At 40.1% G+C, this 13,181-nt stretch overlaps 1 protein-coding gene across 1 annotated transcript in view; it reads left to right on the top strand.

Moving 5' to 3' along the window:
• Positions 1–11,327, top strand: part of APOB (apolipoprotein B) — a 42,316-nt gene extending 30,989 nt beyond the window's left edge. Inside the window, exons 26-29 of the mRNA XM_021924617.2 lie at positions 129–7,700; positions 8,100–8,214; positions 8,318–8,489; positions 9,429–11,327. Coding sequence (XP_021780309.2) covers positions 129–7,700; positions 8,100–8,214; positions 8,318–8,489; positions 9,429–11,033 — 9,464 coding nt within the window. The 3' untranslated portion in view covers positions 11,034–11,327. The remainder of the gene's footprint in view (positions 1–128; positions 7,701–8,099; positions 8,215–8,317; positions 8,490–9,428) is intronic.
• The last annotated feature ends 1,854 nt before the right edge of the window (positions 11,328–13,181 follow it).

Below are 13,181 nucleotides of genomic sequence, written 5' to 3'. Positions count from 1 at the left end.
CAGGTGGAGGAGTCTATTGCACAACTGGCCCAGAAAAATGGGACTTTATTATTGAAAGACTTTCACACAGAGATTGCTCTGGAAATGTATTGCTTAATTTAACTAATGTCTTTTCATTTTTATGTTAGGATCTGGAGAAGCAACATATGACCACAAGAATACGTTCACACTATCATGTGGTGGATCTCTACGCCACAAATTTCTAGATTCGAATATCAAATTCAGTCATGTAGAAAAACTTGGAAACAACCCAGTCTCAAAAGGTTTACTAATATTCGATGCATCTAGTTCCTGGGGACCACAGATGTCTGCTTCAGTTCATTTGGACTCAAAAAAGGAACAGCATTTGTTTGTCAAAGAAGTCAAGATTGATGGGCAGTTCAGAGTCTCTTCATTCTATGCTAAAGGCACATATGGCCTGTCTTGTCAGAGGGATCCTAATACTGGCCGGCTCAACGGAGAGTCCAACCTGAGATTTAACTCCTCCTACCTCCAAGGCACCAACCAGATAACAGGAAGATATGAAGATGGAACCCTCTCCCTGATCTCCACCTCTGATCTGCAAAGTGGCATCATTAAAAATACTGCTTCCCTGAAGTACGAGAACTACGAGCTGACTTTAAAATCTGACACCAATGGGAAGTATGAGAACTTTGCCACTTCTAACAAGATGGATATGACCTTCTCTAAGCAAAATGCACTGCTGCGTTCTGAATATCAGGCCGATTACGAGTCATTGAGGTTCTTCAGCCTGCTTTCTGGATCACTAAATTCCCATGGTCTTGAGTTAAATGCTGACATCTTAGGCACTGACAAAATTAACAGTGGCGCTCACAAGGCAACACTAAGGATTGGCCAAGATGGAGTATCTACCAGTGCAACGACCAACTTGAAGTATAGTCCCCTGGTGCTGGAGAATGAGCTGAATGCAGAGATTGGCCTCTCTGGGGCGTCTATGAAATTAACAACAAATGGCCGCTTCAGGGAACACAATGCAAAATTCAGTCTAGATGGGAAAGCCGCCCTCACAGAGCTATCACTGGGAAGTGCTTATCAGGCCATGATTCTGGGTGTTGACAGCAAAAACATTTTCAACTTCAAGATCAGTCAAGAAGGACTTAAGCTCTCAAATGACATGATGGGCTCATATGCCGAAATGAAATTTGACCACACAAACAGTCTGAACATTGCAGGCTTATCACTGGACTTCTCTTCAAAACTTGACAACATTTACAGCTCTGACAAGTTTTATAAGCAAACTTTTAATTTACAGCTACAGCCCTATTCTCTGGTAACGACTTTAAACAATGACCTGAAATACAATGCTCTGGATCTGACCAACAATGGGAAACTACGGCTAGAACCCCTGAAGCTGCATATGGCTGGTAATCTAAAAGGAGCCTACCAAAATAATGAAATAAAACACATCTATACCATCTCTTCTGCTGCCTTATCAGCAAGTTACAAAGCAGACACTGTTGCTAAGGTTCAGGGTGTGGAGTTTAGCCATCGGCTCAACACAGACATCGCTGGGCTGGCTTCAGCCATTGACATTAGCACAAACTATAATTCAGACTCATTGCATTTCAGCAATGTCTTCCATTCTGTAATGGCTCCATTTACCATGACCATTGATACACATACAAATGGCAACGGGAAACTTGCTCTCTGGGGAGAACATACTGGGCAGCTGTATAGCAAATTCCTGTTGAAAGCAGAACCTCTGGCATTCACTTTCTCTCATGATTACAAAGGCTCCACGAGTCATCATCTCATGTCTAGGAAAAGCATCAGTACATCTCTTGAACACAAAGTCAGTGCCCTACTTACTCCAGCTGAGCAGACAGGCACCTGGAAACTCAAGACCCAATTTAACAACAATGAATACAGCCAGGACTTGGATGCTTACAACACTAAAGACAAAATTGGTGTGGAGCTTAGTGGACGAGCTCTGGCTGACCTCACTCTACTAGACTACCCAATTGAAGTGCCACTTTTACTCAGTGAGCCCGTCAATGTCATTGATGCTTTAGAGATGAGAGATGCTGTTGAAAAGCCCCAAGAATTTACAATTGTTGCTTTTGTAAAGTATGATAAAAACCAAGATGTTCACACCATTAACCTCCCATTTTTTGAGACCTTGCAAGAATATTTTGAGAGGAATCAACGAACTATTATAGTTGTACTGGAAAACATGCAGAGACACCTGAAGCGCACCAATATTGATCAATTTGTAAGAAAATACAGAGCAGCCCTGGGAAAACTCCCACAGCAAGCTAATGATTATCTGAATTCATTCAATTGGGAGAGACAAGTTTCACGTGCCAAGGAGAAACTGACTGCTCTTACAAAAAAGTATAGAATTACAGAAAATGATATACAAATTGCATTAGATGATGCCAAAATCAACTTTAATGAAAAACTATCTCAACTTCAGACATATATGATACAATTTGATCAGTATATTAAAGATAATTATGATTTACATGATTTGAAAATAGCTATTGCTAATATTATTGATCAAATCATTGAAAAATTAAAAAGTCTTGATGAGCACTATCATATCCGTGTAAATTTAGTAAAAACAATCCATGATCTACATTTGTTTATTGAAAATATAGATTTTAACAAAATTGGAAGTAGTACTGCATCCTGGATTCAAAATGTGGATACTAAGTACCAAATCAGAATCCGGATACAAGAAAAACTGCAGCAGCTTAAGAGACACATACAGAATATAGACATCCAGCACCTAGCTGGAAAGTTAAAACAACACGTTGAGGCTATTGATGTTAGAGTGCTTTTAGATCAACTGGGAACTACAATTTCATTTGAAAGAATAAATGATGTTCTTGAGTATGTCAAACACTTTGTTATAAATCTTATTGGGGATTTTGAAGTAGCTGAGAAAATCAATGCCTTCAGAGCCAAAGTCCATGAGTTAATTGAGAGGTATGAAGTAGACCAACAAATCCAGGTTTTAATGGATAAATTAGTAGAGTTGGCCCACCAGTACAAGTTGAAGGAGACTATTCAGAAGCTAAGCAATGTCCTACAACAAGTTAAGATAAAAGATTACTTTGAGAAATTGGTTGGATTTATTGATGATGCTGTCAAGCACCTTGATGAACTATCTTTTAAAACATTCATTGAAGATGTAAACAAATTCCTTGACATGTTGATAAAGAAATTAAAGTCATTTGATTACCACCAGTTTGTAGATGAAACCAATAACAAAATCCGTGAGCTGACTCAGAGACTCAATGGTGAAATTCAGGCTCTGGAACTACCACAAAAAGCTGAAGCATTAAAACTGTTTTTACAGGAAACCAAGGCCACAGTCGCAATGTATCTGGAAAGCCTACAGGACACCAAAATAACCTTAATCATCGATTGGTTACAGGATGCTTTAAGTTCAGCATCTTTGGCTCACATGAAGGCCAAATTCCGAGAGACCCTAGAAGATACACGAGACCGAATATATCAAATGGACATTGAGCAGGAACTTCAACGATACCTGTCTCTGGTAGGCCAGGTTTATAGCACACTTGTCACTTACATTTCTGATTGGTGGACTCTTGCTGCTAAGAACCTTACTGACTTTGCAGAGCAGTATTCTATCCAAGATTGGGCTAAACATGTGAAAGCATTGGTAGAGCAAGGGTTCACTGTTCCTGAAATCAAGACCATCCTTGGGACCATGCCTGCCTTCGAAGTCAGTCTTCAGGCTCTTCAGAAAGCTACCTTCCAGACACCTGATTTCATAGTCCCCCTAACAGATTTGAGGATTCCATCAGTTCAGATAAACTTCAAAGAGTTAAAAGATATAAAAATCCCATCCAGGTTTTCCACACCAGAATTTACCATCCTTAACACCTTCCACATTCCTTCCTTTACAATTGACTTTGTAGAAATAAAAGTAAAGATCATCAGAACCATTGACCAGATGCTGAACAGTGAGCTGCAGTGGCCTGTTCCAGAAGTATATCTCAGGGATCTGAAGGTGGAGGACATTCCTCTAGCGAGAATCACCCTGCCAGACTTCCATTTACCAGAAATCGCAATTCCAGAATTTGTAATCCCAAATCTCAACCTTAATGATTTTCAAGTTCCTGACCTTCACATACCAGAATTCCAGCTTCCCCACATCTCACACACAATTGAAGTACCTACTTTTGGCAAGCTGTATAGTATTTTGAAAATCCAATCTCCTCTTTTCACATTAGATGCAAATGCTGACATAGGGAATGGAACCACTTCAGCAAACGAAGCAGGTATTGCAGCTTCCATCACTGCCAAAGGAGAGTCCAAATTAGAAGTTCTCAATTTTGATTTTCAAGCAAATGCACAACTCTCAAACCCTAAGATTAATCCGCTGGCTCTGAAGGAGTTCGTGAAGTTCTCCAGCAAGTACCTGAGAACAGAGCATGGGAGTGAAATGCTGTTTTTTGGAAATGCTATTGAGGGAAAATCAAACACAGTGGCAAGTTTACACACGGAAAAAAATACACTGGAGCTTAGTAATGAAGTGATTGTCAAGATAAACAATCAGCTTACCCTGGATAGCAACACTAAGTACTTCCACAAATTGAACATCCCCAAACTGGACTTCTCTAGTCAGGCTGACCTGCGCAATGAGATCAAGACACTGTTGGAAGCTGGCCACATAGCATGGACTTCTTCTGGAAAAGGGTCATGGAAATGGGCCTGCCCCAGATTCTCAGATGAGGGAACACATGAATCACAAATTAGTTTCACCATAGAAGGACCCCTCACTTCCTTCGGACTGTCCAATAAGATCAATAGCAAGCACCTAAGAGTAAACCAAAACTTGGTTTATGAATCTGGCTCCCTCAACTTTTCTAAACTTGAAATTCAATCACAAGTTGATTCCCAGCATGTGGGCCACAGTGTTCTAACTGCTAAAGGCACGGCACTTTTTGGAGAAGGGAAGGCAGAGTTTACTGGGAGGCATGATGCTCATTTAAATGGAAAGGTTATTGGAACTTTGAAAAATTCTCTTTTCTTTTCAGCCCAGCCATTTGAGATCACGACATCCACAAACAATGAAGGGAATTTGAAAGTTAGTTTTCCATTAAGGTTAACAGGGAAGATAGACTTCCTGAATAACTATGCACTGTTTCTGAGTCCCAGTGCCCAGCAAGCAAGTTGGCAAGTAAGTACTAGGTTCAATCAGTATAAGTACAACCAAAATTTCTCTGCTGGAAACAACAAGAACATTATGGAGGCCCACATAGGAATAAATGGAGAAGCAAATCTGGATTTCTTAAACATTCCTTTAACAATTCCTGAAATGCCTCTGCCTTACACAACAATCACAACTCCTCCACTGAAAGATTTCTCTCTATGGGAAAAAACAGGCTTGAAGGAATTCTTGAAAACAACAAAGCAATCATTTGATTTAAGTGTAAAAGCTCAGTATAAGAAAAACACACACAGGCATTCCATCACAAATCCTTTGGCTGTGCTTTATGAGTTTACCAGTCAGAACATCAAATCCTTTGACAAGCATTTTGAAAAAGCCAGAAACAATGCATTAGGTTTTGTCACCAAATCCTATAATGATGCAAAAATTAAGTTTGATAAGTACAAAGCTGAAAAATCTCATGACGAGCTCCCCAGGACCTTTCAAATTCCTGGATACACTGTTCCAGTTGTCAATGTTGAAGTGTCTCCATTCACTGTAGAGATGTCGGCATTTGGCTATGGGATTCCAAAAGCAGTCAGCATGCCTAGTTTCACCATCCTAGGTTCTAACATCCGTGTGCCTTCATACACATTAATCCTGCCATCCTTAGAACTGCCAGTCCTTCAAGTCCCTAGAAATCTCAAGCTTTCTCTTCCAGATTTCAAGGAATTGTGTACCATAAGCCATATTTTTATTCCTGCCATGGGCAATATTACCTTTGATTTCTCCTTTAAATCAAGTGTCATCTCACTGAATACCAATGCTGAAGTTTTTAACCAATCAGATATTGTTGCTCATCTCCTTTCTTCATCTTCATCTGTCATTGAGGTACTGCAGTACAAATTAGAGGGCACCACAAGATTGACAAGAAAAAGGGGATTGAAGTTAGCCACAGCTCTGTCTCTGAGCAACAAATTTGTGGAGGGTAGTCATAACAGTACTGTGAGCTTAACCAAGAAAAATATGGAAGCGTCAGTGGCAACAACCGCAAAAGTCCAAATTCCAATTTTGAGAATTAATTTCAAGCAAGAACTTAATGGAAATACCAAGTCAAAACCTACTGTCTCTTCCTCCATGGAATTTAAGTATGATTTCAATTCTTCAATGCTGTACTCTACCGCTAAAGGGGCAGTTGACCATAAGCTGATCTTGGAAAGCCTCACCTCTTACTTTTCCATTGAGTCATCTACCAAAGGGGATGTCAAGGGTTCGGTTCTTTCACGGGATTATTCAGGAACTATTGCCAGTGAGGCCAACACTTACTTGAATTCCAAAAGCACACGGTCTTCAGTGAAGCTGCAAGGCACTTCCAAAATTGATGATATCTGGAACCTTGACATAAAAGAAAATTTTGCTGGAGAAGCCACTCTCCAACGCATATATTCCCTCTGGGAGCACAGTATGAAAAACCACTTAAAGCTAGAGGGCCTCTTTTTCACAAATGGAGAACATACAAGCAAAGCCACCCTGGAACTCTCTCCATGGGAAATGTCAGCTTTTGTTCAGGTCCATGCAAGTCAGCCCAATTCCTTCCTTGATATCCCCCACCTTGGCCAGGAAGTGGCCCTGAACGCTAACACTAAGAACCAGAAGATCAGATGGAAAAATGAAGTCCGGGTTCATTCTGGGTCTTTCCAGAACCATGTTGAGCTTTCCAATGACCAAGAAAAGGCACACCTTGACATTGCAGGATCCTTAGAAGGACACCTAAGGTTCCTCAAAAATATCATCCTACCAGTCTATGGCAAGAGCTTATGGGACTTCCTAAAGCTGGATGTAACCACCAGCATTGGTAGGAGGCAGCATCTTCGTGTTTCAACTGCCTTTGTGTACACCAAAAACCCCGATGGCTATTCATTCTCCATCCCTGTAAAAGTTTTGGCTGATGAATTCATTATTCCTGGACTGAAACTAAATGATCTAAATTCAGTTCTTGTCATGCCTACATTCCATGTCCCATTTACAGATCTTCAGGTTCCATCCTACAAACTTGACTTCAGAGAAATAAAAATCTATAAGAAGCTGAGAACTTCATCATTTGCCCTCAACCTACCAGCACTCCCTGAGGTAAAATTCCCTGAAGTTGATGTGTTAACAAAATATTCTCAACCAGAAGACTCCTTGATTCCCTTTTTTGAGATAACCGTGCCTGAATCTCAGTTAACTGTGTCCCAGTTCACGCTTCCAAAAAGTGTTTCAGTTGGCAGTGCTGTTTTGGATCTAAATGCGGTAGCCAACAAGATCGCAGACTTTGAGTTGCCCACCATCATCATGCCTGAGCAGACTATTGAGATTCCCTCCATTAAGTTCTCTGTACCTGCTGGAATTTTCATTCCTTCCTTTCAAGCACTGACTGCACGCTTTGAGGTAGACTCTCCCCTGTATAATGCCACTTGGAGTGCCAGTTTGAAAAACAAAGCAGATCATGTCGAAACAGTCCTGGATTCCACGTGCAGCTCAACCATGCAGTTCCTGGAATATAAACTAAATGGTAAGAAATATCCTGCCTCCTCTCCTAGATACTGTATATTTTCAATGAGAGTTATGAGTAAATAATTACGTATTTAGTTGTGAGTAGATGTACAATTACTCAATATCACAAAATTTTAAGAAAGGAGATACATGTGTACCCTACATGTAAAAACCAAACTGTAGAAAATCTAGTGCCGTTCAAGACAAACAGCTTTAAAGAAAATTAATTTTTATGTAATTATTTTAGGACTAACAATGTCTTTTAGCAATTTATTTTGAAACAACTATGAGCTGTACATTGCATATTTTAAACATAAGTGAAGTATCTGGTAGGATAAAATTCTCCCAGTTTTCACAATGAAAACATCTATGTTTTACTGTTATGAATCTAATGAAATATAAAATCTCCCCTATACAGTTGTGGGAACACACAGAATCGAAGATGGTATGTTAGCCTCTAAGACTAAAGGAACATTTGCACACCATGACTTCAGTGCAGAATATGAAGAAGATGGCAAATACAAAGGACTTCGGTATGGAGCTTTTATTGAAACTTTCTCCCTTTTGAAAACTCATTGTGATTTTCATCATCTCCATACCCCTTTCGTGATGGCTCATCTGTTTTTCTGCTTTCAGAGAATGGGAAAGAAAAGTGCACCTCGATATCAAAAGCCCAGCATTCACTGATCTCCATCTGCGCTACCAGAAAGACAAGAAAGGTGTCTCCACCTCAGCAGCCTCCCCAGCCATAGGTACCATGGGCATGGATGTGGATTTTTCCAAATGGAACATCTACTACAGCCCTCAGGTAAATACCACCTAATGAGTGACACGCCTCCAAGAGAGAGTGGAGAATTGGGGCAGATACATTTAATTCAAGACCAAATATTCATTCAGTGATACCCCAAACTAGGTGAAAGACAGGCGGTAAGCAACTTCTTCTCTGAGGAAATATTCTCTAGAAAGTATTACAATGAGTCCTTGATTGATTTAAATTTTTAGATGCACACATTACATCCTATCAGAACTGTTATTTATTAATTCTGGACAAATCCAGAAAGATGAGGGTTATACCTCATCATCTAAATCATAGGAAAGCTCAGCCATATGCAGGGTCTGTTTTTCAGAGAGTGGTGGTCTCTGAAGTATTTAAAACTTTAAAATTCTTCCCCACAATAGAATTGCTAGATGAGATACATCGAACTCCTCTCATGTCATTTACAAGCTCTGCCAGGGCCAAATCAAGGGTGACGTTACTAGAGGGGAAGACTAAACATGGTTCTATTACTGTTACTAAAAGTTTGTCATAGGCTTGGAGAATGCGTACTGATATTGGGATTCTGGGTCTCTGCAGGGTGGGCTCCAACTTGCCTTTTTTGCTACTTCTTCTTTCCCTATCTGTCATTTCCTGACTCTTCTCTCTCCTTTCTCTTCCCCCTCCTCCTCCTCTTCCAGTTTTCAGTCCCAGGAAGGTTTTAATGTTAAGTGTCACAATGTAAATGCCAAACACTAAGCATTTTTTTTTTATCCTTTCTGGGGCATGTGATAAAGAGAAATTAACAACAGTAGACTTATTTAACCATAAAACAAACACACGAACGGACATATGAAAGATAAATCCCTTTCAGTATATGAAAGATTCTCTGATCTTTATTTTTAACTGCTAATGAAGTTTTAGTGTACTATATTATGTAATCGGAGTAATTGAAAACATGTTCTTTTTTTTTTTTTTTTTTTCTACATTTAGTCCTCTCCAGATAAAAAACTCACCATATTCAAAACTGAGTTGAGGTTCCGGGAATCTGATGAGGAAATTCAGATCAAAGTTAATTGGGAAGAGGAGGCAGCTTCTGGCTTGCTAACCTCTCTGAAAGACAACGTGCCTAAGGCCACAGGGGCCCTTTATGACTATGTCAACAAGTACCACTGGGAACACACAGGGCTCACCCTGAGAGAAGCGTCTTCAAAGCTGAGAAGAAATCTGCAGAACAATGCTGAATGGGTTTATCAAGGGGCCATTAGGCAAATTGATGATATCGACCTGCGGTTCCAGAAAGCAGCCAGTGGCACCACTGGGACCTACCAAGAGTGGAAGGACAAGGCCCAGAATCTGTACCAAGAACTGTTGACTCAGGAAGGCCAAACCAGTTTCCAGGGACTCAAGGATAAGGTGTTTGATGGCTTGGTACGAGTTACTCAAGAATTCCATACGAAAGTCAAGCATCTGATTGACTCACTCATTGATTTTCTGAACTTCCCCAGATTCCAGTTCCCGGGGAAACCTGGGACATACACTGGAGAGGAACTTTGCACTATGTTCTTAAGGGAGGTAGGTATGGTACTGTCCCAGGTATGTTTGAAAGTCCATAATGGTTCAGAAATACTGTTTTCCTATTTCCAAGACCTAGTGATTACACTTCCTTTTGAGTTAAGGAGACATAAACTAATAGATGTAATCTCAATGTGTAGGGAACGGTTGAAAGTTTTATCAGAAGAAGCCCAAGAGGTATTTAAAGACATTCAGTCTCTCAAGACCACAGAGGTGCTACGTAATCTTCAGGACGTTTTACAATTCATTTTCCAACTAATAGAAGATAACATTAAAGAGCTGAAAGAGATGAAATTTACTCATCTTATTAATTATATCCAAGATGAGATCAACACAATTTTCAATGATTATATCCCATATGTTTTTAAATTGTTGAAAGAAAACCTATGCCTTAATCTTCATAAGTTCAATGAATTTATTCAAAACGAGCTTCAGGGAGCTTCTCAAGAGTTACAGCAGATCCATCAATACATTATGGCCCTTCGTGAAGAATATTTTGATCCAAGTGTAGTCGGCTGGACAGTGAAATATTACGAACTTGAAGAAAAGATAGTCAGGCTGATCAAGAACCTGTTAGTTGCTCTTAAGGACTTCCATTCTGAATATATTGTCAGTGCCTCTGACTTTACTTCCCAACTCTCAAGTCAAGTTGAGCAATTTCTGCACAGAAATATTCAGGAATATCTTAGCATCCTTACCGATCCAGATGGAAAAGGGAAAGAGAAGATTGCAGAGCTTTCTACCACTGCTCAGGAAATAATTAAAGGCCAGGCCATTGCGATGAAGGAAATAATTTCTGATTACCATCAGCAGTTCAGATATAAACTGCAAGATTTTTCAGACCAACTCTCTGATTACTATGAAAAATTTATTGCTGAATCCAAAAGATTGATTGACCTGTCCATTCAAAACTACCATACATTTTTGATATACATCATGGAGTTACTGAAAAAGCTGCAATCAACCACAGTCATGAACCCCTACGTGAAGCTTGCTCCAGGAGAACTTACTATCATCCTCTAATTTTTTAAAAGCAATCTTCATTTATCCTTCTGTTCCAATTGAACTTTCACAAAGCACAGAAAAAATTCAAACTGCCTATATTGATAAAACCATACAGTGAGCCAGCCCTGCAGTAGGCAGTAGGCTACAAGCAGAAATACATATGAATTGGACCTGCACCAAAGCTGGCACCAGGGCTCTGAAGGTCTCTGAACTCAGAAGGATGGCATTTTTTGCAAGTTAAAGAAAATCAGGATCTGAGTTATTTTGCTAAACTTGGGGGAGGAGGAACAAATAAATGGAGTCTTTATTGTGTATCATACCACTCAATGTGGCTCACTTGTATTGAAAGACAGTGAAATGAGGGCATTGATGCAAATGTTCGGGCACAGCAAAACCTCTAGATCATATAGTGTGATTTAAGTTACAGAATAAAAATGGAAACGGAGAAACTGTGGAGGGAAATATTTTGCAAAAATATTTTAAAAGATGAGGTAATTGTCTTTTTTATAATTAAATACTTTATAATTCAATATTTTATGAATAGTTAAAAAGATGAGAGAAAAATTTAAAAGATGTGGTAATTGATCTCAGGAATTGTATTTGCCAAGTGAGAAGGAAAAAATATTCACAAAGACTTGTACATACTTTGATCCTGAGGAACACCTCTGGTGTCTTCATGTGCCGCGTAGTCTTCCTCACTGACAGTCTGCCTTTGCAAGGCAAGGCTCTTGGGTAGGCCTTGAGATGAAACAACAGGTCCTTTATTTCACTCAGCCTGCCAGGAGTGGAGAAGGAATGGCTAGGAAGTCCTAGCCCCAAGGGCTTCATGGCAATAAGGACCCCAGATGTCTCCCTGGAGCTCTGCCAGGATCCATTCAAGGCAAAGAAAGTATGATTGGGAGAGGAGGGGTGGAGATGTAGATTCCTAACAATTCTGCCACCCGGCATACATGTATGCTCTTTAAGCTCCTAAGCACCCTTATTTTTCCAAATGTAATAGCCAACAATCCCAAGTGTAATAAAAACCCAAGGGTTTCTCCTGCCATATCCACTCACTTCAAACTCTGATTTTAAACATTGGAAATGTCCAGTCAGAGCCTCCAAGCTGAGCTCCAGAAAGAGAAAGCTGCAAAAAACCTGTGCAACAAAACTTGCACTCATATCACTGACAGGGGTAGATACAAAACAGCATATTCTTTTCCATGACATTGAAGAGCAAAGGGAGAGTGTAACTTGGGGCAATAAGAAATCGGAGGTCACCACCTCCCAAATCCTACGTGAGGTCTGTTTGGAAAAGACCTCCTTTTTTAATTCAAAAATACTTCAGCCTCCACCATTCTTTCATAAAGCTTCACATTCTCTTGGTGAAGCCCACTGTTAAAATGCACAGGCATTACCTGGAAAAGGAAACACATAGCCTTAACAATATTCTTGTGTACTGAACTGAAGAGCGAGAAAGAGTCTAGGGAGCTATAATACATGGTAGCATATGAATCTGGTACTCAAGGAAAGTCTGTTGGATATGGATGGATGGATGGATGGATGGATGGATGGATGGATGGATGGATGGATGGATGGATGGATGGGCAAGCGAATGAATGAGCAGATAAGTGACGGGTCAGTTTTGAGAGTGAGAGAAACATGGGAATTAGACCCAAATCCCAGGGCACCACATGGAATAGTTCCAGGAATAGTTCTGCAAGAGTTTCCCTGATAAGCTATAAGCAGCAAAAATCTAGTGAGTGTTCAAACTGAAAGGAGGCCTGGAATTGTGGCTTAATTTGGAGGGAAAGAGGGAGTCCAAGATTCCCAGTGCTCATTTGTTGATATCTATCTAGGGTTGAAAGGAAAAAAAAACAGCCACAAATCCAAAATGATTGTGCAGTCACATGGTATCCACTGCCCAGTTCCTTGACCAGTGTCCCTCATACAAAGGGCCCCTGATGAGCTCAGAATGTCTTTGTTGTACTGAGTGAGGTTGGAAGAAGAAGGGATCCTTGTAGGGGCTTGGACTTTGCCTACTCCCTTCTTTGGTCTTCTACTGTATATCTGGATACTTCTCTGGGTTCAATTAATAGCCACATTTTTTATTTGCTTGTACTTTGGGCAATTTATTTCACCTCTGCAAGCTTCAGTTCTCTTACCTATGAAATGGAGATAATATTT

This window comes from Papio anubis, chromosome 14 (genome assembly GCF_008728515.1).
Source record: "Papio anubis isolate 15944 chromosome 14, Panubis1.0, whole genome shotgun sequence".
Lineage (NCBI taxonomy): Eukaryota > Metazoa > Chordata > Mammalia > Primates > Cercopithecidae > Papio > Papio anubis.
Note: the sequence above shows the minus strand (reverse complement) of the source record. Positions and strands in the feature narration are given on the sequence as shown.